The sequence below is a fragment of the Topomyia yanbarensis genome, chromosome 3 (assembly GCF_030247195.1).
Source record: "Topomyia yanbarensis strain Yona2022 chromosome 3, ASM3024719v1, whole genome shotgun sequence".
Taxonomy (NCBI): domain Eukaryota; kingdom Metazoa; phylum Arthropoda; class Insecta; order Diptera; family Culicidae; genus Topomyia; species Topomyia yanbarensis.
In genome coordinates, this window is record NC_080672.1 from 97,780,559 (window position 1) to 97,807,391 (window position 26,833).

At 43.6% G+C, this 26,833-nt stretch overlaps 3 protein-coding genes across 5 annotated transcripts; 1 reads left to right on the top strand and 2 right to left on the bottom strand.

Moving 5' to 3' along the window:
- Positions 1–1,347: 1,347 nt before the first annotated feature.
- LOC131689100 (histone-lysine N-methyltransferase E(z)) lies at positions 1,348–4,883 on the top strand. 3 transcript variants are annotated; one of them, XM_058973914.1, is made up of 8 exons: positions 1,348–1,595; positions 1,709–2,256; positions 2,314–2,580; positions 2,785–2,814; positions 3,340–3,440; positions 3,506–4,265; positions 4,326–4,508; positions 4,564–4,883. In XM_058973914.1, the coding sequence occupies exons 1-8, from the start codon at positions 1,471–1,473 to the stop codon at positions 4,788–4,790; spliced, it is 2,241 nt and encodes a 746-aa protein (XP_058829897.1). In that variant the 5' UTR covers positions 1,348–1,470; the 3' UTR covers positions 4,791–4,883. The 3 variants fall into 3 exon arrangements, with proteins under 3 accessions (XP_058829897.1, XP_058829895.1, XP_058829896.1); XM_058973912.1 differs by having other exon boundaries at positions 1,709–2,580; XM_058973913.1 differs by lacking the exon at positions 2,785–2,814 and having other exon boundaries at positions 1,709–2,580.
- Positions 4,819–25,202, bottom strand: LOC131689101 (chromosome transmission fidelity protein 8 homolog). Its single transcript, XM_058973915.1, has 3 exons — positions 25,063–25,202; positions 5,278–5,407; positions 4,819–5,212 (listed from the first exon to the last, which is right to left on the bottom strand). Exons 1-3 carry the CDS (start codon positions 25,080–25,082, stop codon positions 4,895–4,897), a joined length of 468 nt encoding a protein of 155 aa, XP_058829898.1. The 5' UTR covers positions 25,083–25,202; the 3' UTR covers positions 4,819–4,894.
- On the bottom strand, positions 22,305–24,977 carry LOC131689099 (general transcription and DNA repair factor IIH helicase subunit XPB). Its single transcript, XM_058973911.1, has 2 exons — positions 24,450–24,977; positions 22,305–24,395 (listed from the first exon to the last, which is right to left on the bottom strand). The coding sequence occupies exons 1-2, from the start codon at positions 24,848–24,850 to the stop codon at positions 22,358–22,360; spliced, it is 2,439 nt and encodes an 812-aa protein (XP_058829894.1). The 5' UTR covers positions 24,851–24,977; the 3' UTR covers positions 22,305–22,357.
- Positions 25,203–26,833: the final 1,631 nt, after the last annotated feature.

Sequence of the window (26,833 nt, forward strand, 5' to 3'; positions counted from 1 at the left end):
TCCTTGAACTGTACTGGCGCTTAAGCGGGAGAGTTCAGAAGGGTAGTGTTCGTGCAAAACGAAAAATGGTAACAGCGCGCCACCTATATTTTAGCGGCGCATGCAAACGACCAATGGCTCCATCGTTCATCGATCGTTTTATCGATGCCCAAACCGTGGTAGCTATCTTCTGCAACCAGCTCCCGGTTAAAACATATAAAAGGGGGCGCCGTCCGTGGTCGCGCCTCTTAGTCGTCAGCTGAAATCAAAACGTCAAACCGATCAACAATCTAATAAGTGAGCAGTTCATTTGCGAGTGCGCGATTTTAAATCGATATATTAAAGCTACATTGAATAGTGTAAGTTAGTGAATAAATAAATAATTTAAGGTGAATAAATTTAGACAAATAAAATAGTGTCAGTGAGTGTAAAAAAAAGGGAATTTACTTACCTGTGTTACTGTGCCGCTCGTCGATTCACCGAACTCGGCGCGTACCTGTAAAGTGGAAGAAATCATACTTACCTGCCAACCGTCCCTCTACGCTGATTTGAATTCGCACCTGTAAGTCGTTTTATTCACCTGCTCTACCTGTGCATATCGACAGGTAGTTTGCAGTAGGGCCTATCGTTTTGCGGAAGGATTTTCTATTTTTACTGGTTTGCGGTATGTTTTGTTGTCAAAATGTTTTTTCCCTGCGTAACCATTGGTTGCCACAGGTTGTTTGAAAAATAACAACGGATTATTCAGTGTTGCTAGTTTCATGCATTTTCTAACTTAATGTCACATTTGACATTACCAGTTACCTGAGTCACTGAGGGGTAGTCCGATTTTCGATACAGTTTTGGAATGCCAGTGTCTAGTCGTGTCGTTGGTAAAGATGTTGATCCATGTGTATGTTTCATGAAATTCAACTCGGTAGCGGAATAATGAGCGAAATGAGTTTGTTTACAAAAATCTCATTAGCGCTTTTGAAGAATTAATATTGAATTGTTGCATTAAGTTCTTGCCGGCCAGTCTTCCGAACAATAATAAAGCTTCTTGGTTGAAAACAATCCCATTTGCTTTGCCGTCTTTGTTTATTATTTTCTACCAGCTAGTGATGTAGTATTTGTGTCATGTGACGTGTACGCACATGAGCCGTAAAAAAGTCTATTATGTACGTGTTCGATTATATATTTTTTAATGGAAAACATGACAATTCGATTTGTTTACACTTTATGTTAGGCCTTTTTCAAATCTTTGGTTAGATATTTAAGTATCCCGCAGATTTACCGCGTGGTGTTCATTAGGCCAACTAAATGTGCCACCTGGACAGTTTGCGACAGTTGTTTTGACAGTTGTTCGACTTTTACTTGTGTGAGTGTGAAGGCGGGATAGAGCAGGATGTGTCCATCGCAAAGACTGCAAAAATATTGACCGCGTTTCTTTAAAATTTGCCGTAAAATATTTGCATTTTATGCATTTTTAGTTGTTTATACACACTAGACAAAATGACAAGTCGGTCCAAATTAACGCTTGATTGGAAGAAACGGGTTAAATCGGAGTATCTGAAAATTAGGGCCAGCAAACGACACAAGCGAGCGGATGAAGTCAAGTCGGCTTGGAATCGAAATCGGTAGGTGTTATTGATATGTTTAAATTTACTAGCATAAGGGTTTTACAATGGAATTTTAAGATACGTTTGGTATTTGCGTATTAAAGATTTAAGTGATTCGTTTATTTTCTCAGCCAAAAATTACTAGAACTTCTTGTCAAGGAAAATGACACCTGGCTGAGTTCCAACGCCGTCTGGACGCAAAATGACGCTGAGCTTCCACACGTCGAATGCATGAAAAAAGCTGAAGTCATAAATCATGAAGGGGTTCATCAAACAGTTCCAATTCGTGTGATTAGTGCAGTCACTCCCATACCTACAATGTACACTTGGGCACCAACCCAGCAAAACTTCATGGTAGAAGACGAAACGGTTCTGCACAACATTCCTTATATGGGTGACGAAGTGCTGGATCAGGACGGGTCATTCATCGAGGAACTGATTAAAAATTATGACGGCAAAGTACACGGTGATAAGGAAGGAAGCTTTATCGACGATTCGATTTTTGTTGAATTGGTCCATGCGTTGATGCAGTACACTGGAAGGGATGTTGATTCCAACAGCAACGACAGCTCTAAATCGGTCAAGAGTGCAGCGAAGAACACGTCTGAGGAAACAACCAGAGATCCACAGGCTTCTGGTTCTCGGGCTAAGTCTAAAGCGGACAAAGATGAAACTGTTGGTGAGATCCTGAAAGACGATACACTGCCGAAGTTTAAGTTGGAACCCTTTGTTGTAGTGAAAAAAGAAGTCATCGATGAGAAGCCTTTCCCATCACCGATTATTTTTCAAGCTATCAGCTCCCAATTCCCTGACCATGGTACACCGGAAGAGCTGCGCGAAAAGTACATTGAACTGACCGAGCGGGTCGATCCTGAACGGCCTCCAGAATGTACCCCCAACATCGATGGAAAGCGTGCCGAGTCAGTGTCCCGTGAGCAAACGCTTCACTCTTACCATACTCTCTTCTGTCGCCGTTGTTTCAAATATGACTGTTTTTTGCACCGTAAGTATTTTTTGAACAATTTGCTAACTTTTATTCTATATTTCGGCCAACAAGTCACTGTTTATAAGCGTTTTAGAAGTATTTTACATTTGCTCTACTGTTTTGGCTAAACATTTGTATTCAAATTTCGATCCTCCCAAACTTCTCAATCGATTAATATCACAAAAACACGTGTACTAAAACACTGCTCATGTGGCGCCGCAGGAAACCCACTTGTTGGCGAGCCGCCGAATCGTAAGTTATTGAAACAAAAAAAACAACGCAAAGATCAGAAAATAAGTTCAATACTCAAATCTTCTAGCGAAATAGTTATTTAGTTCGATCAACACGCGTTTAAAATTTTCGTTCAAAAAACTTTATCATCTTCCTAAAACAAATAAACAACAAACTCATTGCTTTCCTTCAAATGTGCGCTAGTGTCTCGTGCCATCTCAACGTCAGTCACACAAGTTCATAACATCCATTTTCCTTTCACTCAACTCTCTCGATCCTGATGGTTGTGTTTTAATTGGTACACGAATCGAAGCGATTGGGGCAGAACCCCTTTCTATTTTCCAAGCACCACCAACCCGAGCTTTATTTGTTTAACCCGTTATCTACCTCTGGTCATGGAAACAAAATTACCATAAAACTATGCACCACACAAAATTCATGCCTGTTACTAAATTTAGCAAACGATGATACGATTTCGTACCGATTTAGAGACTTGCATTAACTTTCAATGTGTTTTTGTTTTTCGTTCCCATCTGCTGCGGGTAGGTCTGCAAGCTTGTCATCCTGGTCCCAACTTGCAGAAACGCCGATGGCCGGAACTAAATCAATCAACGAAACCATGCAGTACATCTTGTTACATGCTACTGGTAAGTATGATCCTCTGGGTTTATCTGTTTGATTTCCAATCCAATATACATTTTTTCGGTTCTAGGAGGGAATGAAAGAGCGCCTGGCTGTTGACAACAAGAACAAAACACCAATGGACTCCGGCAACGAAGCTAGTTCCGAGGATAGCAACGATAGCAGCCGCTACAGCAAAGAGGCACCCTTCGGCAGCAAGGATGGTACTAACAGTGGTTCCAACGGTCAACGTTCGGGTAACGATTCCGTCAACAATTCTGCCAATCTGCTTACCCTGTTGGGTGTAGCTGATGAAGAGTGGAACGGTTCGGACAAATCGTTCTTCCGGACGCTGCAGAAAATCTATCTGAACAATTATTGCGCTATTGCGGAGGCGATGCTAATGAAGACCTGCCAGCAGGTGTATACGTTTGCCCAGAAAGAGGCCGCCGATATTCCACCGATCGAGGCCAACAAGGACAATACTCCGCCACGCAAGAAGAAGAAGAAGCACCGGTTGTGGTCGATGCATTGCCGGAAGATTCAGCTGAAGAAGGATTCCAGCTCGAACCATGTGTTCAATTTTACTCCGTGCGATCATCCTGGCCAGTGCGATGCGAACTGTCCTTGTATTGGGGCGCAAAATTTCTGCGAGAAATTTTGCAACTGCAGCAGCGACTGTCAGAACCGATTCCCTGGCTGCCGGTGTAAGGCACAGTGCAATACCAAGCAGTGTCCGTGTTATTTGGCCGTTCGTGAATGCGATCCGGATCTGTGCCAGACTTGTGGTGCGGAGCATTACGAGATATCTAAGATCACCTGCAAGAATGTTAGCGTACAGCGAGCGTTGCGTGAGTCCTACATTTTACTAACAGTTTAATTTGTAAACTTCACATTCTGTTTGATTTTAGATAAACATTTGCTAATGGCACCGTCGGACGTCGCTGGATGGGGTATATTCCTGAAGGAAAGTGCTCAAAAGAACGAGTTCATTTCGGAGTATTGTGGGGAGATTATCTCGCAGGACGAGGCTGACCGTCGAGGAAAGGTTTATGACAAATATATGTGCAGCTTTTTGTTCAATCTAAACAATGGTGAGTGATGTTTGGAAAATCGTAAATTTCATGTTTAACCAAAATTTCGTTACAGACTTTGTGGTAGATGCTACGCGCAAGGGAAACAAAATACGTTTCGCCAATCATTCGATCAATCCGAACTGCTATGCTAAAGTGATGATGGTCAATGGCGATCACCGCATCGGAATCTTTGCCAAACGAGCTATTCAACCGGGGGAGGAACTGTTCTTCGACTACAGATATGGGCCAACGGAGCAGCTAAAGTTTGTCGGTATAGAACGGGAAATGGAGTTTCTCTAAGCAGTAAAGTAGTTCTTGACAACATGCATTTAATGATAGGTTCTCATAATTTTTTAAGCCTAAAATCAAAGAAATAAAGACTTACACCCTTAATTTACTATCAGCTAAACGCTTTTGGCCACATTAGCAATAATGGGCTTTGGTCGTGCCTTGAACAGTACCTTGTGCTTCACTACAGCTCGAACGAGATACTCGGTTTTCGGTATGGTTTTGTGCTCTACAGCTACTGTTGAATCCAGAACGGTTCGGTTGGACGACGCGATCGTGCTGTCTAGGTGACTGACCTGACTTATGTCCAGCATCGTTTCATCTTCCTCCGCTGCTTTTGTGCTCGTATGTAAATCTGACTTTTCAACTACCAGCAGCGGCTTGTCTATTTTCTGCAGACGACCGTGAAGAATATGATGACCGATGATTAGGATCTGTTTTGAAAAAAAATCGGATTGTATTAGGTAAAGTGAAGAAAAGCGTGCGGGAGCGATCTTACCGGTTGTCCATATTTATTATAAAGTAGATCACCAATGAATTGGCCCGCCATGACGCGATCTCCACGTACTTCCAGGTCACCCTGGAGCTCCACAATGCACCATTCTTCGATTTCACTTTCGGGATTCGGGCTGGAAATAATTCAACGTATGGCTTAGTATTAGTACAAGTAAACAGAATAACATTGATGACAACCAAGTTAAAAAGTGAACTTTGCAGTGCTTGCGAAGCAATCGTAAGTGATACTCGGATCTGGGTCAGTGAGTATCCGTGTTTGCGTGTTGAAGATGAAGAATTGATCAACATGAGCTTCAGAGGTTTTCTTGTAACCGTGCATGCTCATAATATTTGGCCGTAGAAGAACAGTGGTAGTAGGTTGAACGAATTCCACCAAAAAAACCACAGTGAAATATTACAAATAATTTTAGTAAAACATACCAATTTTTCGTATATAAGATTGTTGTTATTTGCGACACTTAACACCGAATTTGGCGCATTCGCGTCGAAAGGAAAATTATTCAGAGTATGTTACATTGCATTTCAACATCTTTTAAACAAATTCCTGTCATTGAGGAAGTTTAACATTTTTGTCCCGTTGGCATAGCGCGTCTCGTAAACTCGTCGAGTTGATATCGTGCTTTTTTCTGGCTTCGTCGTATTTCTTGCAGTGGAGTATTAGATGACGGACGTCTACAATGACCCCGCAGCAATTGCATACGGATGGGGATGTCCTCGTCAGCAGGAACTCGTGTGCTAACCCGGTATGCCCTTTCGCAGCCAGGTAAGCGCTCGTTGATCAGCCGAGCTCTCGCGGTCAGTCCACTTTGCCGTGAAATCTTCTGTGTTCAGTTCGACGGTGTCTACCTCGGGAACGGATATACGACATAGGCCTTCAGAACTGGGGGTTTCGTAAGCCTTGCACAAGTCAAGTGACGCTATCAGAAGTGCTTGTCAGGGTCGGGTAATGACCTCTCTAGCTCTGCAAGGTATGTGTCAGTACCTCGACCGTACAAAGGCGTGTTGTCGTTTATCAAGACGCCCGCTCGATTCTAGTTTGGTAGTCAACGGTGTGTTGATTGACTATTCGTTCGAAAACCTGCGCCATAAAGCTCGTTAACCCATTCATGCCCATGTTGTTTGTGGACCACAACGTTTTTAAACAGTTATAACTTTTGATTGAGACGAGATTTGCTCACAAAAACAAGTAAGGCTCATTAATGTGATTATTGCCTTTAATTTGAGTATTAGCAATTATAAGGATCAGCTCTAGAACTGAAGTTATTGCAATTAGTCTGATTGGATTCCGACGGAGCAGTGCTGCCAGGGACAGTTAACGTTGACGACGGAAAATGATTTTTTCATATAACTTCGTTATGATGCAATATTATTGAAAACTGATAAAACTTATAAATTTAGACTGTCGTTGGCTACGTTTTCGACGTAATTGGACTATTGTAATTATTCTAGGAGAATTGTATTGAGCATTAGAAGGTAAAAATTGACCAGCTTCTAGCACTGCCATGGAAGCACCTATCTTTATGAAAATAGACTTTTCGTGGACCCCACCGTTTTCAAAGAAAAATAGTTTTGAAACCCTACATGAACTAGAAAAAAGTTGGGCATGAAAGGGTTAGGCTAATTGGACGGAAGGGCAGCTGGACCCGCATCACTCGAGTTTGGCTTTGAAATTGGTATGACAATTCCGGTTCCCAACTGTTATAATGTTGTTTCACCTTTAAATCCATACCTTTATTATACTACCTTGACATAGCTAGTCTACCAACTGGCCATTTCTAAACAATGTATCTAGTACGCTAACAAGAAAAATAAAGATCCATTCGTTGTTGTAAACCACTAAGCGACAGTTGTCTTTTCTTCGGTGTCTGCATTTACAACAGTTGGCGACTCGTATACCTGCGCGAGAAGAAAGGAAAGGTCCGGAAAATCGGGACTCCACAAGGGGGCCCATCGAAAAAGAGGAATTTTTGTGAGGATGCACATTTTCAAATTGCTTCTCATCGTACTGCACGGAGTGCTTGCGGGCACCATTTTGCTGGTAGGCTGCATGTGAAGCTATCGTGTATACACGATTTTCCGCGAAAGTATGCGTAAATGACATATTATTGTCTTCGTGTGCGCTGTTATTTCGACATTTAATTTCATTTTCTCGTGTTCGATCTTGCTTAAAAGGATAAATAATGTCAAATCTAGCCGAAGTGCAGGTTGCAGCGGTTTCGCCTATAAACACTCATAGTAATAGACTCGCGGATGCAAAACCGCAAAACTGGCAACTAGAAAAACAAGCATGTTAAACTGGCATCACCCAAAAATGTGCAAGCTCGAACGTACTCGACTGTATTCGATCATCTGTTTTTATCAAAATAAGTTTTCAAGTGGTTCAATATATGAATCAAAAGAGAAGTTATATGTTTGATACTGAGCAACAAGAAATTGAGAAAAAATCCAATTTCTTCAGAAACACAAAGTTGATGAAAAAGAGCATAAGTAAAATGTTTTTTGTGTAGTTATATTGAACACAATAAATATATTTCTAAATAACATTGTGAGATACCAATACGAACACGAAAAGTGAAGCCTACTGTGAATAACAAAATATATTTTTTTTAAATAAAATCGCAATACTTGTTCTGCTTGTTTGCATTGAATGGCGTCATGCTCGTTTGGCTCCGGATTTTGACAGTTCGTTTGGCTTAGGGACGTTGCGATATTTTCGATACTAGTACGGAATCGATACTTCTGTTTCCGATGCTCGATTTTTTGGTATCGATACTTTAATCACGATACTTTACTGATATCGATACAATCTTCACGATATCGAAAAGAATCGAATGAACCAGTAGTTGGAAGTATTCGATTCGGAATTATGAACGATTTTGGAATTATTTCCGAGTGGAATGTGATAACCTATTCAGGCTAAACCATCGCGGAATCGGTTGTTACATTTGAGTTGCTACAATAACTGGAGCACCAATCGCATTTGATTAAAACATCGATTCCGAACATTGCCCATTATTTGACAGTCCATGAGACTTTCTGATCAGCCAAATTATTTATTGTTTATCTTTTCTGACATTCGACGTCTGACATAATCGTCGACTGGATCCAACATCAAACGAATCAATAAAATATATTTGTCGAATGGGTTTTTCTGTTCCCAGGAGCAGAGCAAAACGTTAACTGACAAAACCCACTACTGAATTTCTAAACAACGGTTTGCAGATTACCTAATTCAGGGAATTAAGCTACTGTAAAAGCACAGACTAACAGACATAACACTCGAAAACAATGCTTCGCCCGCTTTAACGGTCATTTTAAATATATTTGTAGTTGGGACTGTGCCCACATTTGAAATTATGACGCCACTGACCTATGAACAAGCAGATGGGGGATAGACCACTAGTGAAAAATTGTTCCCAAACCTGAGGGGTAACCCATCAGCAAATGAGTGTTTGGGACTGTGCATAAAAGGTGGAGCTAGTGTTCTGGGAAAATTGCCGGATCGATGTTTTTATGGGAATTCCCTCATAGTGTTATGTCTGTTAGTCTGTGGTAAAAGTGCGGAATCGAATGGCGATACTTTCAAGTATCGATACTACGACTACGATTATATCGAAAGTATCAGTACTTGCATTCGATACCAGTATCGATTCTAAGTATCGATGTATTTTATTATCGAAACGTCCCTAGTTTGGCTCGATAAAAGTACCTTCGCTGGTCTATTACTATGAGTGTCTATAGTTTCGCCTATGTTTGCGTTTGAGCCATTTTTGACAAAAACAAATCAAAATGGTCAAGATGGGTGAAGCGATCTGAAGGCGCTTGTCAGATTTTCGGAATACCTAAGAACAATAGAAGAAATATGCTGCTTCATTACATGGGTGCCGATTCGTACAATCTACTGTGTGATCATATGTCACCAGCTGAACCGGAAACGAAAACCTATGCTGAAATCGTTACAGCCTTGGGAGAGTACTACGACCCACAACCGTTAGAGATGGTTGAGCTTTTTAAGTTTCGTCAACGCACACAACGGGAAGGTGAATCGATTACAGAATATATCACAGCACTGCAGCGGGAGGCGAAATATTGCAACTTTGGCGATTACTTGTCGAAAGGTTTGCGGAATCAGCTGGTGTTTGGCCTGAGAAGCCAGCGGATTAAGGGACGCTTGATCGAAGAGAGAGATTTAACTTATGATAAGGCAAAGCAAACTGCGTTATCCATAGAGTCCTCCGGTGATGGGGCCGACGTGCTTAATCGACGAATGCAGGATGTGAACTTGGTGGATAAGGGGAAGTTTCCGATAAGACAGGAGTATACAACCGATTTTGCTACTAAGAAATATTTGTGTTTCCGTTGTGGAAGTGAGAGACATTTGGCCAACAAGTGCGAGCACAGAGACAAAATTTGCAGTTTATGTAAAAAGAAAGAACACCTAAAGCGGGTGCGTCTCAGTTCTAAACCGAATTATAGCCAAAGTAATGCGAACAAGTACAAGCCAAAGAAACATTCGACGAACCTAGTGGAGGGTGGTGGTGCCTCACAATCAGACTGCTCGGACGAAGATGAAATTCATGTGATTGATATATGCAAATTAGAACACAATTCGAAAGACTTATCAAAAATTAATCTCAAGGTTAGGGTAGATGGCTCACCAATCAAACTTGAGGTTGATAGTGGATCCCCAATGTCTTTAATAAGCAATGCTGACAGACTCAAGTTTTTGACAAATTTACCATTACAGCCAACTGATATTGAGTTACGAAGTTATTGTGGGAATAAAATTAGAGTTTACGGTATTGTTGATGCGGAGGTTGCGTATAACGGCCAGAGCAATCAGTTACGTTTGTTCGTGGTCGATACCAAGCGAAATCCGTTGTTGGGTCGTGAATGGGTGCGTGCGCTGCAGTTGGATTGGAATAACATTATGCGTTTCGATTCCGTAGATAGGATTTCCTTGTGCAACCCGCTACCACAAGCTGTAAAGGGATTAATGAGGGAGTTCCCTGCAGTTTTTGAAGAGTCTGTCGGTAAAATTAATGGAATTCAAGCGTCATTGCACATTAAACCTGATTCAAAGCCAATTTTTTCTTAAAGCTCGTACCTTACCGTTCTCAATTCGCGATACTGTGGAACGGGAAATCCTCAGCATGGAGGAAAATGGTATACTGTTGAAAGTAAACCATAGTGAGTGGGCCACTCCTGTCGTACCGGTGATGAAGTCTGCAAACAAGGTTCGACTGTGTGGGGATTATACGCTTACGGTAAATAAGAGTTTACTAGTTGACGAACATCCTTTGCCTACTATAAATGAGATGTTTTAAAACATGGCGGGAGGGAAGAAGTTCATCAAACTTGATCTTGCTCAAGCATATCTACAGATGCAAGTTCGTGCGGAGAATCAAGCGATGCTAACCCTGAATACGCATCTCGGACTGTATTAACCGACAAGGTTGATGTACGGAGTTGCATCTGCACCTGCAATCTTTCAGAGCGAAATGCCAAATTCTGCAAGGAATTCCCGGAGTATCTGTGTTTTTGGACGACGTAAAAATTACCGAACCGGATGATGAAACGCATCTTCGCAGATTACGTGAGGTTTTGAAAAGATTCCAAGACCACAACATGCGCGTCAATCTGACCAAATGCGAGTTCTTTGCTGATAGCATTCAATATTGTGGCTACATTATTGATAGTCAAGGCATACATAATATGCTGCAGAAGGTAGAAGCTATTCAGAAAATGCCACGTCCTGAGAATCGTGAACAGGTCCGAGCGTTCCTTGGTCTAGTGAATTACTGCGGTAGATTCATGAAAAGTCTGAGTACAAAACTTTACCCTATAAATAACCTTTTAAAGGACAAGATACCGTTCGTTTGGACAGATGACTGTGAGAAAGCCTTTGAATGGGTTAAAGCGGAGATGCAGTCTGATCGAATGCTTGTACATTACGATGTAAATCTACCATTAGTGTTAGCTACCGATGCTTCGCCGTACGGTGTTGGAACGGTATTAAGTCACATCTACCCAGATGGTACTAAGCGTCCAATTCAGTGCGCTTCTCAAACTTTAAATTCTACTCAACAGAACTATACTCAGATAGATAAAGAGGCTTATGCGATAATATTCGGTGTTCAAAAATTCTACCAGTACTTATATGGTCGGAAATTTACTCTCGTGACTGATAACAAGCCTGTTGTGCAGATCTTTTCGCCAAATAAAGGCCTACCTACATTATGCGCGTTGCGTATGCAACATTATTTCGTGTTTCTTGAATCTTTCGATTTTGAAATTTGTTACCATGCATCAAAAGACCACGGAAATGCGGACGGGATGTCACGTTTGCCGGTTACCAATCTTAACCATGAAACAAATAGAGGAAAGCGACATCATTCAGATCAATCAAATTGAAAACCTTCCAGTTACAGTGGACGGACAGCTCGGAAGATTCACTGCCGAAGACAAAAGCGTTAAGGAGTTGATTCAAGGATTGAAAACAGGAAGAGCTGTTGATGGACGTTTCAGATTTGGGACGGATCAAACCGAATTTACAATACAAGGAACGTGCTTGATGAGAGGCATTCGAGTGTACGTTCCATCTCCTCTGCGAGCCCGAGTTCTTGACGAGTTGCATGCCGGCCATTTCGGCGTTTCACGGATGAAGTCACTCGCGAGATCGTACTGCTGGTGGGAAAATGTCAACCGAGATATTGAGGACTTGGCCAGAGACTGTACCGATTGTGCTCAAACAAGAAGTAACCCTTCGAAAGTGGCAGTACACTGCTGGGAGCGTCCTTGCGAACCATTCCAAAGGATTCATGCTGATTTCGCCGGATCATTCATGGGTATGTATTTCTTGATCATCGTTGACGCTCATAGTAAGTGGCCTGAGGTAAAAGTCATTCCTGACATTACTACGGATACGACCATCAAAATGATGAGGGAGTTTTTCGCTCCGTTTGGGCTGCCATTGGTGACTGATCGAGGCTCTCAGTTTACATCCGACCAATTTCAGCAATTTCTTAAGAAAAACGGGATAACACATAAGATGGGAGCACCATACCACCCTGCCACGAATGGTCAAGCGGAACGGTATGTGCAAACTTTCAAGGACAAAATCAAGGCTTTAAAGTGTCCACGTTCTGAGATCCATGTAGCACTTCAGAAGATATTAATGGCATATAGACGAACCGTCCACCCTGCAACTGGAAAGAGCCCATCGATGTTAGTTTTTGGGCGACAGATTCGATCGAGAGTTGACTTAATGATACCGAGTGCTGGCATGCAAAATACTTCGCGAGGGGAGGAGAAAAAGGTGCGATCGTTTGTGGTAAATGACAGTGTGGCTGCCCGAGATTTTTTGTCGAGTTCAGAGAAATGGAGATTTGGGGTAGTAGCAGAGAAGATGGGAAAACTTCATTATATGATTAAACTAGATGACGGAAGGATGTGGAAACGCCATGTTGACCAGTTGAAACCAGGACCCTTGATTCGGAGAGCTCACATAGAAAACAAATCTGTAATCGATATGCCTAGACATTACGACGCCATGTTGAACTCAACACGGAACAACTTCACAATTAACCCGGAACTCGAGCAGGACGCTGCTAAATCATCAATGGACACTTCAGATGATTATGCACGTTCCATTGACTCTTCCGAACAAAATACTGAGACGCCTGTCAGCATTGCGGCTAGTGCTACTGGTTCAGGTTCAACTACCAAGCAGAGTGAAAAAGCAAGAACTTTTACTGAGACAGGCAATGACTCCATTCGTAGATCTAATCGCGAAAGAAGACCTCCTCGTAAACTGGACTTATAGATCGCTACTAACGTATTAACTAAGAGCATTATGGTAACGTAAACGATTGGGATTGAAAGCCGTTTGGCAGGAAGTTTCTACAGGGAGGAAGTGATGTTATAATGTTGTTTCACCTTTAAATCCATACCTTTATTATACTACCTTGACATAGCCAGTCTACCAACTGGCCATTTCTAAACAATATATCTAGTACGCTAACAAGAAAAATAAAGATTCATTCGTTGTTGTAAACCACTAAGCGACAGTTGTCTTTTCTACCGTGTCTACATTTACAACACCAACAGGATGGGATTATGCCACTGCGCCATGTTCTGTTGAAGAGTTCCAACAATGCAGTTTTCACTGACAATGGTAGTCGCTGAAGCATTGGATAACCGATGCAGGCTGGGCCTGAATAGCCACTTCGTTCTGTATCGACTGCCCACAGCAGCTTGTGCAGCAGAGTGAAGTCAGTGATGTATCGTTGGTATATGGCGAGAATTTCGCTGTAATGTTGTGCCAGTTCTTCAGCTACTTTTTCCATCTTATCCGTCGTCGATGCTGACGTTTTCCTCTAAAACTTGTTCACTATCTGCCACATCTCCATCGCAGTGGAACTTGTAGATATCTTCGCGACAATCCGGGTATGCGATCCATCGTTGAGGGTGACTAGTTCGTTCCGACAACGTTTTCCCTGCGATAAAGTAACCTAGTGCGGTAAATTTATTGGAGCCCCAGCATGTATGATGCGCGTTGAAGTCACCTAGTACACGCACCGGACGTGGGACCGTGCTCAAAGAAATCACCCTGCTGCTCGTGACACTGTTGAGTACTGGGAGGGATATAGATCGACAGCGCCATCATTTGATGTGGTAGTTCTATTGGAACAACGATTGGTCGAATATTGCCACCGACTTCAAGTCTCTCGAAGTGTACACCATCTCGAATGGCGAGCCCTACCCCTCCCAGTCTAAAGTAGTAAAGTGTAGTTGTTAACTGACGAAATCTGCTGAAATCACTCTGTTGTCCACCTTTGTTTCTTGTAACGCTATCAAGCTCGGTTCGAATTGGGCGATCATCTACTTAAAGTCACTGTTATTGGAACGCAAGACCCGAATGTTCCACTGCAGTAAGAAACCTTTGCTATCGCGACTGGTGACGGCCGGTGACGAAAACGATGTTCATTGTGAACGTCTACGATTTAATGTTGACTCGCCGATTGAATTTCTCGACGTGGTTGGGAGATCGATGCTATGGAGCTGCTGTTGTGATGTACCTTCACCTATGGAAAGCCAGGAGGAGAATTGCGATGGCTGTATATTTGGGAGGTAGGGACAGCCCTCTTTCTCCTGTCGATCCCTTCATGATTAAGTGGAGAAAATACTTTTTCCTCTTCTTCTCCAAACCAATTAGTTAATTACGCGAGTAAAGTGCCCCATCAACCGATCAGTAGTGCGAAACCCAAGTATTCCGTATCTCGCCTCCAGATGTGTCTCCGCTACCCCGAGCCGTCAAAGGTTGTCTCCTGTCCCATCCAGCCAAATTTAAGGCATACTACGGCTTTTCCATGAGAAAAAAGTGTAGTGAAAATCGTAGCAGGTAGCAGGAGCACAGAATCGTAAGAAGGCAAACTACTCGCACCTCCATTAAAAAGTTGAATTCCAAATCGGTGAACCCCTTGCGCCTCCACCATAAGTTGAAAATTCAAACTAAATAAAAAAACGCGTGTGAAATGGCGAACCCAAACGGGAAAGATTCGAATCGATGTGCGGTTATGATGTGACTTCTATATGTAGTCACAAACCTCAACCGAACAAGGTACTATAGAAGGCCGAGTCATACCTCCTACTGGCCTGTTGGTATCATTCGAGCCGAAGCAAAAACACCAGTAGATCGGTACAGCAGGAACCGACCCACAGCTCCCAGGTAATTTCTTTCCAAAGCAAACAAGTTCTTGTGTAACCGATCTTATTAGTGCAAATCAATGGCCCCCGGGAGGGCGTCCATCACCTAGTGGCACAATCCCCTCCTACCTAAACTCAGGTGACAAAATCGACCGCACGTGGTGACGAAAATGGGGTAAGCGGGAAGCTTCCTACTAACCCATTTAACCCTCCAGAACGCCCTAGGAACGGAACCAACAAAATATGTCTCAGCGGTGAAAGAGGCGAGAGGTACCCAATACGTCTTCCAAATCTCCTCCAAAAGAGCATACGACAGGCTGCTGAAAATAGATTAGTTAATCGATGGACAGAAGGTCGATATTATTTCCAAACAAAGCGCAAGGCCTATTATTTGACCTTGACACCGCAAACATGGAGACGTCGTCCATCTTGGAAGTGCTGAAAGAGCAGGGTCATAGAAGGTCTAAGGATCACCAATATGGTTCACGGTAGCTCTGCAAACACACCGTTCCTGCGGTACTATCTTTCTCCGGATCCCATTTGCCGGCAGAAAGCTTTGTAGATGTGGTGCGCTGTCAAATCAGACCCAGATACTGCCCCAGCTCGATGCAATAATTCCGTGGGGGAAAATTTGGACATGGGTTAAAGGTATACAATCGAAAAGAGCTGTGCCTCCCATGCAACGAGGAGCATGCATTAACTGCGGTCCAAAGCATTCAGCCAGGGATCGACGGTGCCCTGTTCAGATGACGAAAGCCCGAATCTCTAAACTTTAAACCGATAGAGACCTAACGTTTCTCGAGACCAAAGCACTGGCCAACCAAATCATCAACAAAAATACCTTTGCAGACGCTCTCAAAAAAAAAACCTCGCGCCCACAGCTGATGAAAGGGACCTAACCAAACGCGCTCTGACGGAGGATGTAGATAAACTCAAGAAACTGGTAGCAAACCGATCGTCGGCGGCACCCAGGAACGATGAAATCAAAAGCCTCAACGACGAATTAATCTCCTCGAAAATAAAAACAAGGAACTAAAAATTTAAATGGTGGCGTTAAGAAAATCTCTCGAAGATATTAAAAAACACCTTATGCCCAAAAAAGTAGGCGAAAACCCCAAGCCGATGGGGACACCCGGTAAACATCTGAGACCCGAGATTAACGTTGATCGATAGAAAGCAACTCCAGAAACTCCATGCTCCGGTAAAAGGAGATCCAGCCGTAACAGAAACAACTAGAGAAACCGATTGCAGAGACAAATCTCACAGCCCGATCGACAAAGAACACCAAAGAAACCTAACCGGAAACCCCCAGGAAGGACCGCATCGAAAACACCAAAACCCAATCAACCGCAGAACATGAAATGCCGAAACCAAGTCGATTGCTCCCAAGCTCATTTCGGATTGAAAAACCACTAAAATAACAACACCAGTTAGATCAAAACCAGGAAATCAAAACAATATGTAAACCAAACTATGCACCAAACAACAAAACCAAAGGACCCAACAAGAACAAAGGGTCCACCAACAGCTGCAACTGACACAGTTCTAAACAACAACCTTGATACCAACAAACCCATGCAATACCGTGACCCACTCTGGGAAATAGTCCCCAACAAACCATCGGAAACCAATACCTACCCCAGGTACCGGCCCTGTCCGGGTTAGTATCGACCACAGTCGACGATCCTGCGGCGGCTGCCGGTGCAGGGGACCTGGCACTCTTCCGGGTAAGTTCCAACCAACGAACAGCCGAACGTTTCTGAACTATTTCCAGACAGCTCAGCACATCAACTCGCCTGCCCCCACCCAGGTGTTGCACCGAAATCTTAGCCCACCGGGCACCAAACCCCACCGCCAGATGCTCTTCGTAATCCAATAAGGTTCCTTAACTGGCAACCGATGGAAGCGACAACTAACCTATCCCCTTGTGGACCCCTTGCCGCACCCACTGCGGTAACTAAAAGGGCAGTTTGATAGTCTACTAAAGCACCACCACTGACAGCAGAGCCCAGCAGCACAAAATTCTTTAGCAGACCGATCGAGGACTCAGTCTCAAACAAATCATTCGAAATCGCTAGCTTTTTAGACAGGAAGAGTCTTCTCTCCGGAATTGGCCCTGTCTGTGGTAGTATCGATCACATTCGACGATCCTCTGGAAACTTCCGGTGCAGGGGACCCGGCTTCTCACCGGGTAAGGTTCAACACTCATTTACCCATCAACGAACAGCCGTACGCTTCTGAAATAATTCCAGATGGCTCAGCACAACTACTCGCCATTTCCCTCGCTGGGGAAACAACGAAGGAATACCGAGGTCCGCTGGTGAACTCCAGCACAATTCAACCGAGGTACGCCCCTCATGACCTAGCACCAGACCTAATCAAAGGCCGACCGAGTACAGCCTCCAACACATTACCGAAATCGCCAGCTGTTTAGTGAGGGAAAAAGTCTTCCCTCCAGTATCGGCCCTGTCTGGGCTAGTACCGACCATAGTCGACGAGCATCAGGCGGCAGCCGATGCAGAGGACGTAGCTCCCTTTTGGGCAAGTCGCCTCCCCAATTTACTCAACCTGAACCAGATTATCGCCCCTGCTGCCTTTCTAGACAGCAACGATTACCCACAGTTCATCGGATACAACCATTCTCCGTCCGCTGTTCTGTTCACCAACGGAAGACCGTGTATGGGGACCACCGAGCTAACATCAACAGAATGGAGTCCCATCTCACAAATCAGCGATATTATCGGCGAGTCGAAACCTCACGCTAACCCTCCTGTCAGAGGAAGCGAAGAAGGAGAGTCCGACCACACACCTTACGGCTCACACTCGTTTTACAGTGAAACATGAACGGCCTCCGGAGTTGCTTGGGAGACCTACAGTAGCCAAATGCTCAACATCAACCAATATGCTAGACTCTCCCAGAAACTCATACCCGGGACGGGATCAATCCCGAACCGTGGCTGGGTAACCGATACTAGTGGGAGACTAGAAGCGAAGATATCTTTCACACCATTGGCCTCGGTATCCGGATCGACATTTCATCAACACCGGTATAACTCAACACGGAGCTTAAAGCGCGACACAAATCATATCCTACCCGGTCAGATGTACAGTGGCCTCCGTCTACATCCTCACCGAAGTGCGAAATATCGGTTTAAAACAATATGCTGGAGGAACTAGACACCTCCTACGAGGTGATGGAGCCTGCAACGCGTATCAACCGCTGTATGGATCTGGTAGAAGCGACCAACGGGGCAACCAAACTTTCGAAGTCATGGCAGAATGTAACGCTATTGTACTATTGTACTCTTCAGTACTGGACATATACTTCTGTTCCGCGGAGCTCGCTGGGGCCTGTGGTTGGTCCGTTCTCGCCGCCAAGACACCGGAAATAGCGACCAATTCAAATAGCGTACGACTGCATACCAACAGCCACGACTCGCCGTCAGCGCTGGCTATATGACCAGGCGGACGGGGTCGCCTACAAGGAGGCAGTCTCGGACTCCTTCGCACCAGGCCGTGAATACACACCCGACCAACTAATGACTAAATTCGTCAGTCAGTCAGTCAAGCCATCAAAGGCCGCAGCAAAGCACTCCGGATACTGAAAAAGACCCCTGCTAGCCACCCCACGAAAGAGCAAAAAGCTACAGAGTATCGTGGATCACGAAACCGGGCTACGAAGTCTTTGAAGATCAAGAGCTGGAACGCGTTTCTTAAAGGGATGTTTCCACCCCCGAGCTTTGTAGGAGAATGAATGCCCTCAGCGGGAAAAGAAGGCAAGTCGGCTTCTCCTACGAAATAAACGGAACCGCAACAGTTGAACCCCAAGAAACAACGCTGCCCTCCCTCCAACCTTTTAGCACGATCCAGAAGACTTGGGAGAGCGCCCATATTCTTCCAACCGGACTCCGGACAAGACTTCAACAGAGCGTTCTCCGAGATAGAATTAACGGCAACACTCGCTACCATCCACAGCAACTCCGATGAGGTTAGAAGAGTGCTGTTGGAATCAGTGTTTCCACAATTAAATCTGTACCGGGAGTTGAAAAATCTTTTCTATCTGTACTCTTTGGGTACAGAATCCCAAACACCCAAACAATAACAAGGTTGTTTTAACCATAGAACGTTGCACTTGCGTTTTCCACCTTAGAACGTTGCACTGGGGTAAAAATGTACCCCAAGCGCTTGATCGCAATTTTCGCAGGTTAAATTGCAAACAAAGGAAATGCATAATACATCATTTTCTTCGTTTTTTAATTGCGAAAACAGTTGTGTAAGAAAAAGTACGGAATTTTTTGAATCAATGATACATAAATTGGTTTGAACAAAATAAAAATTTAATAAATCGCGGTTTTGACTTTTTTCATAAACATTACTATAACTTTGCGAATTTTCAACTGATTTGAAAAAAATTAAATGATTCCAAAAGTTGAAAGAATGGTTTTAAAACGCTATAAAATGGAATTTCTATATTTTTTAAAAAGTGCAAATATTTGGAAGAGTGAATGTTTAAAAATCGGGTTTTGGAAAATACCACGGGGTGGAAATTGAAATGAAAAAATATTTCTGGCCAGTAATACATTGGTAACACGCAACGTTACTGAATAAATGAATAAAAACGATTATAAAATACTAATTGTTACTTGTGTAGTAAAACAATCAGTATTTAAACTGGTATCGTCACGAATCACATTTCCACTGACAGTACGAAACCTGACGAAATACTAACGGCAACCGTACACTGGGGTACAAATGTACCCCATGCCAACTTTGACACCTGCTTCTACGAAGGCTATAAGCAAACTGGCTATACCACTTTTTCCTACTCTTACTAGGAACTCTAAATTGAATTATGGTTAGGGTCCCAGGTCGGAAAATGCCGAATTCTCGTCTTTACATGGGTCCAAAGAAGGCGTGGGATACATTTGTACCTCAGTGCAACGTTCTAGGGTTGAAGTCATTTTTCTTATACATATATTTCATTCGGGGAAATCAAACCAGACATTCTGACTCGGTTGAGCTGGAATTCCGCAAAAAACCAGTTAGAATTCCGGATGAGTTTGACTGGGTAATGTCAATATCAGTTCCAGCTCAAATTCTCGCTGCCACTTTGTTTGCAACCAAAGGTGGTCAACAGAGTGGCGGCGAGAAGCTGAGATGGGGCTGGTAATATCAAAAGGCTGCGCGAAATCTGCTTGCAGGAATTCAAATGGAACAGGTCAGAGTAACGTATGTGCTCCGAGAAGATTCGCTTGGCTTTCACGTAGACATCATCCCTTTGATTTGCTGGAAGCAGGTTTCTCGCATATCGCATTATAATGTCAGCTTCAGTTCAAGGTCAATCAGTACCAGCTCCACTTCAGATTCTTGTCATCACTGCTGCCTAGCTCAATGTACCTGCTGTTTACTGGGTTAAATTATTTTACCTTGCCATCTGTACAAAGCAAAGCAAACCAATCTGTACTTTTTACAAAAATCTGTTATCTGTACCAAAAATGCTTCAAAAATATGTACCTTTCTAGATAAATGTACTAGATGTACTGGCATCACTGGTTGGAATGTTTGAATCGCATCTGGAATGGCCAATCTATCTCATTCACTTGGAAAATGGCTCTTGTAATCCCCAGACCAAAGAAGGGTGACACTCCCCGTACGTCGAAAAACTACGGATCGTAGGTCAACAAACGGCTTATGACCTACCTCGATGAAAACACTTGACCGTCTTGACCAGCACCAATTAGCATTTCTGGGAAGGCTCCGGGGTGGGACTGGAGCCCACCCCGGAGCCTTTGGAGAAATCCTGCGGCATGCCCTGGCGGACGATCTGCATGCCGGCATAGCAATATTGGACAGTGCCAATATAACCAATTGGACAAGGCCTAGAACACAGTCTACCGCGAGGAGGTTCTCCGGTAACTAGCTAGCTGGAGAGTCATTGGAAACCTGGAGAACTACATCAAAGACTACCTCAACAATCGTGTCTTCTGAGTGGGAGTTGGTAGCATTCAGTCCAGAACATATGTGGAAGAAAACGGTACACCCCACAGGGATCCGTCCTCGCCGTCACTTTATTCCTCGTCAGCAACGACTCCCTCTTTGCATCTCTGCCGGAGAAGCTGATGTTTTCGTCTACGTCGACGACATCACAATCGTCGTAGTGGGAGGATCGATCGCTCGTGTGTGGATTCAATCCGCAGTAAACGCCTCCGAAAAATGGGCTGAAGCAGTGGGGTTCAACATAGCCGCCGCCAAATGCTCAGTTTGACACTGCTGCAATTCCCAACAGACCGGTCAAACTCAGAAATACACTTATCCCTTTCCACAGAGAACCAAAAATCCTCGGTATCACGCTGGACCGTCGTCTCACTTTCGTATCGCACTTCCGAACTGTCAAACGAGAGTGAGAGCAGGAAACGCCTCATTTGAACCATTAGTGCCCGGCATCCGACATGGAACAGGAGGACTGATCTGAACATCGGCAGTGTACTTATCAATAGCAGATTCTATGGCAAAAAGCCACGACTTGGACGGGCTTGTGAGGATCCTTGCTCTCCAGTACAACGGAACTTCTCGGTTGGCCTCTAACCTACTGCCATGCACTCCCGCCGAAGCAACCTGTGTCGAAGCTGGCATTCTCCTTTTTCAGTGGGCGGCCGCCAACATCATACTCAGGCGCGTTCTGAAATTCCTCGAAAGAACTTTTGGTAATACTTGCGCCCTCCTGACAACGACTCGAAATATATTCCTAGAATACACCGGCACAGACCTTCCAGATATAGCTCACCTCCACAGAATCCGGGACCAACCCTGGTACACAAGAAGTGCGAACACCAACACCAACCTATCCAGGTCGCTGCGAGGAGGCTCTCCCCCACCGAGGTCGCTCAGGCCACACTCCTAGAGCTGATGAACCAACAATTGGTTCAAGAAAGAGTCTGCGAGAGAGTGTGGATCTGCGGAATAGGAGCTGATCTGGCCTACCGCTACCTCACAAGCTGCTCCGGTTTCTCGACAGAAGCTGCTGCCATCAGTCTCGCGATTGCAAGAAGATCAGAGGAAATACCGACTATCATTTTGACTCTACATCCGAAAAGGGAACGACACGCTACCCTTACATACAGGCTGTGGAAGTACCAGACTACAGCGGAATCAGCGGAAATGAAGTAGCCAACTCGTTGGCAGCTTCTCTTACTTCAAATTAGAAACCATTGCTCATTTTTCTTAGCCACTGGAGGAGGCAACTCTGCAACCTCCACAAAATCAAGGGAGGACCGGACAACAGTCAAAAAAGAGCAATTCTCATTTCAAAACATATTTAAGTTTATTTGTAACAAAAAGCCTTCCATCGTACCGTCTTATCCTCTAAATTTCTTGAACAACGGATGTAAATGTTCCTTCTTCCTCCGGAACTCAAGGTACACTGCGTCATCCGCACCGGACATAGAGCTGAGTCCACCCGTCCGCTTGGAACCTCCCGGTCTTGGGGCACCACCTCCTTCGCCAGGAATTCGTTCGTCCTCGCAGTCCATGTCCGAAGCAGAAAGCACCTGCTGTAACAACTGCCCCTGTTCATCCCGAGTTTTGTAGAACAAATCCGTATCGCTGTCCATCCCCGCCAGGTGTGTAATCACCTTGTAGCTGTAACCTTGATTTACCAGGAACCGCTGTCGCTTGCGCGAGTAGCCCATCTCCAGCGTATCCTGAGAAACGAGTGTATAAAAGAAGGCATTGTACTCTTCGGCGATTGCCCCCTTCTTGGCACGCAGAATACGACCGAGACGTTGAGCCTCCTGTCGTCGGGAGCCACCGTGCGAAGAAATTTGAACAAGCACGTTTGCTTCCGGTAAATCGAAGCTAGTATCAGCCACTTTACTCACGAATATGGTATTAACTTTAGGATTAAATTTGAAATTTTGCAGGATCTGGATTCGTTCGCTCTGCGAGGTCGGTCCGTAGATATACGGTTTGTTCATTTTGATGGCGTAGTGTTTCAGGGCAAACACATTATCGCTGAAAACAATTGTCTTGTCGCCACGTTTCTCATGGTAACGGATCAAATATTGACAAGCGCGGAATTTTGCCGGATTCATGACGTACAATAGCATCTTTTTGGAGGTCTTAGTTACGAGGTATTCGCGGTAGAATTCCGGAGCCATCGGGCACCACACTTCGGCACATTGGACACGGGCGATGTAACCGCGCTTCTGCAGTTCAAGCCAGTTGGCTTCGTATAATTTAGGACCTATAAGAAAATTTAAATCTGCGATTTTGTCGTCCTCTCGAAGCAGCGTGGCGGTTAGACCAAGTTTGCAATGAGACTGAACGATTGTTAAGACTCTTCGGAACATTTTTGCCGGAATGGTGTGCACCTCGTCCAGAACCATAATACCCCACTCTTGCTCTTGCAGCCAACGCATAGTTTGTTCTGCCTCCCAGGAACGTTTCTGAGTATGTGTGATCATAGAGTAGGTCGTAACTAAAACTCCGCATCCCATTGGTTTGTCCTTTGCTTCGGATGTGAACCGACAGATCATACTATCATCGGCGGTGGACCACATTTTGAACTGCTGTTTCCATTGTTCAACCGAAACACCGCTGTTGCACAAAATCAAGGCTCGTTTGCGAACAGTACAACAAGCCGTTACTCCTACAAGAGATTTACCCGCCCCACAGGGAAGTACAATGACTCCTGAACGAGCTCGTCCATTGCCGAACATTTTCCGCAAGCTTTTCTCCTGATAAGGACGCAGCACAGCCGCCGGTTTTAAATCAATATTGATATCAGCGTTGATCGTATCATTTCGAAAGTCATACTCTGCCAGCAGTGGGAACTCAATTTCAATACATCGCTTCTGCAGAACTTCTATCTTTTCCTGATTAACTTCAAAAGAGACTGTATTAAAGTTTGCTTCCTCTTCTTCCTCCTCGTTGTCCATTTTATCGTAAAAATTGGTAATGTCCTCCGGAACTGCCAATGCTGTTGCTTCGGGTTCAACCACTTTTTCGCCATCCACAGCTGGCACTGTTGTAGCCGGTCCAATCTTGGTCGTTCCAAATGCAGTGATACCTTTCGTTTCCATAGTTTGTGTAATGAAACCATCACCTTCCTCGTTATTCCGACGCAACCGACAAGACTGAATAACCGGATCCTTCAGCAATTTCTGCAGCACTTCCGGATGTGGACTTTCCACGAAATATTTGTTGTGCTTCAGTACTAGTTTCACCTTTCCATAGGAGAGTGTACATAGACGAATGAACTCCTGAATACCTTCCGGAACAGTGCATTTGCTGAGACGCTTCAGATATTCAATGATGTCGTGCGTTTGCAGTCCTACGGAAACAGCAGCGTACAAGCTGTACGCTGTTAATTTGTACTCGTGAATGTGTTCCGGACTGAAATGGATGCACGGTTATTTTACACCCTAATGCAAGAATATAATTACATACCGACAAACCGGTTCCGAAATGGCTATCAAAAAATCGTGCGCATGTTTGTAAACCGGAGAAAAAGATTCCAAAAATATGTGCCCATTGGGAGCAACCCACAGCGGACGCGAAGCATTGTCCGGCTTCAGCTCCATCTGTGACCGATAGTCCTTTGCTCCGTATTCATCCTCCTGAATGGCGTCGTCGTTCTTCTCGGCGTTTTTGGTGGCCGCATCCGGAACAAACTCACCATCCAGATTGCTGTCGTCGTCATCGGTGGTCAGTGCGGAGTACGCTTCATCTTCCGCTCTACGTTTCTTGTTCCACCTATTTTCCACAAAACCCCCGGCGGCACTGGAGGTGGTACCGCTGGATCCAGCTGTCGCACGTTCTTTCTTTGAAGATTTTTTTGGAGGACCCATCGTGGGAGGATGTAGAGAAACACGATGGATGCCAGAAATGAACGATTACCGCAAGATTCGATTTTATTTCTGACGAACACGAAAACTCACGACACGTCTAGCCTATGTTGACCTTTTCGTTTGACAGATCGACCATTGTGAAGAATGTCGAACTGAGGTTGACAGTTACGTTTATTTGAACTAAATTACTTTCTTTGAATTAAATTACTTACTTTTTTATATAGATAGGCATGCTTCAGGATTGATAACACTTGAACTAGATAATCACGTTATTTTAAACTGTTTCTATAAAAATAAAAATGAGATAAAACACACTTAAGGCGAATTTTTCGCCATAAACTGCAGTCCAAGTTATATTATCACTTTTTGTTTTGCTCTACCATTTTGGCGCCAGGCGGGCAAACCATTCAGGCCAACAGGCCATATCAATGAAATTGCTCGTGGCAATTTTGAGATGAAGCAAAAGAAATGCATCGAATGGGCAGTCCCCCGATATATCCGCGGGCTAAAAAGTACACCGAGGAAAAATTTCATAAGTTTCAGCATATGAACCAGCTTTATGACGATTCCATTGAACTCTTTAGAATATCATAAGCAGGCAAATAAATTTATTTATCTTTAATCAAGCCCTCTATGGAAGTCCACCTTATGTATTTCATAAGACAGCATTATGACCCTGCTCCAATATATGCGTTTATGAATTTAATAAGTTTTTCTTGTGAACCTCGTATGAGATATGTTATTGATTTTCTAGCATATTTTATTTTTGATAAAAGTTGCTTTGTGAAAAGTTCATAATTGGATCTTACGAGTACTGGTAAAGATGACAGACCAGGAGCTAATAAGTTTTAGTTAGCACTTATTAGTTAATGCATTTCTTAGCGAACAGCTCGAGATTTGCACACAAATTGAAACAAAATCTAAAGTCAGTGTTTTTTATGCTATTCAATAAATTATTAAGTGGATTAAAAAAGTTGTTATGATTTTTAAATCCAGAAGGAATCCGATTATTATTGACATGAACCTTGATATTACTTGTGCATATAATTAATGTCTGACGCGTATTTGAAAATTATTTATTTGAGAAGTAACAATAATTTTTTTGAGAAGTAACAATAATTTTTTTGAGAATTAACAATAATTTTTTTTTATTTCGATTATAGAGGTTTTAACCTTAAGGTCATTCGCCTCTTCGGGTTAGAAAAATCTCTTATGAAAAATTTCTAACCCTATGTGCGGGGTCGGGACTTGAACCCAGGTGCTCTGCGTACAAGGCAATTGATTTACCAATACGCTACGCCCACCCCTAGTAACAATTATCATTCAGTTATAAACTCAAGTTCAAAAGTGACCAACTAGCGAATCACGACTGTAGTAAGTTAAAAAGATCAAATATCACAAAAAAAACTATGTCATTCATTCGAAAATTGTAATGAATTTCATTACTGTTTTATGAAAATCATTATTTCTACCATGTTTTCTAGTTAGAAACGTCCGCAATTTTATAATAAATTTATATTCGGGCATTTATATGAACTTCATAAGACTGTCTTATGAAAATAGTAAGAGATGGTTTAGAAAATTTCCCCTCCAAATCGTAAAGTTCAACCGGAAATGAAATTCTGGCTCATTCCGGAACCGGTTCGGATTTCTGAATGGAGTCATTATGGATTCTAATTCAAATGCAACAACCGATTCTGACTAAATCGGTTTCAGAATCGGTTGTTGCATTTGAGTTGGAATCCATACTGACTCCATTCAGGATTCCGAATCAAATTCCGAATGGTTTGACCGGGTACAAGCATGCATTCCGGCTCCAGTGACACAACCGATTCGAACTAGAATCGGTTGTGTCACTGGAGCCGGAATACGAACTGGAACCGGCTAGAATTCCAGTTCATTTCCGGCTGAGCTTAACTGGGAAGCTTGTAGATTCTTGTGTCTGAAAGTCATAAGGCTTTCTCATCGAAATGCAAATTTTGC

Bases quoted from the DNA above. Each gene is read 5' to 3' on its own strand.
- LOC131689100 (XM_058973912.1), top strand. From the start codon at position 1,471: ATGACAAGTCGGTCCAAATTAACGCTTGATTGGAAGAAACGGGTTAAA. The intron at 2,815-3,339 runs GTAAGTTATTGA...TGCTGCGGGTAG, and splicing joins TGTTGGCGAGCCGCCGAATC to GTCTGCAAGCTTGTCATCCT. The intron at 3,441-3,505 runs GTAAGTATGATC...TTTCGGTTCTAG, and splicing joins CATCTTGTTACATGCTACTG to GAGGGAATGAAAGAGCGCCT.
- LOC131689099 (XM_058973911.1), bottom strand. From the start codon at position 24,850: ATGGGTCCTCCAAAAAAATCTTCAAAGAAAGAACGTGCGACAGCTGGA. The intron at 24,396-24,449 runs GTATGTAATTAT...CATCCATTTCAG, and splicing joins ATTTCGGAACCGGTTTGTCG to TCCGGAACACATTCACGAGT.
- LOC131689101 (XM_058973915.1), bottom strand. From the start codon at position 25,082: ATGCCTATCTATATAAAAAA. The intron at 5,408-25,062 runs GTAAGTAATTTA...AATTATTTCCAG, and splicing joins ATGCCTATCTATATAAAAAA to CCCGAATCCCGAAAGTGAAA. The intron at 5,213-5,277 runs GTAAGATCGCTC...TTTTCAAAACAG, and splicing joins ATAATAAATATGGACAACCG to ATCCTAATCATCGGTCATCA.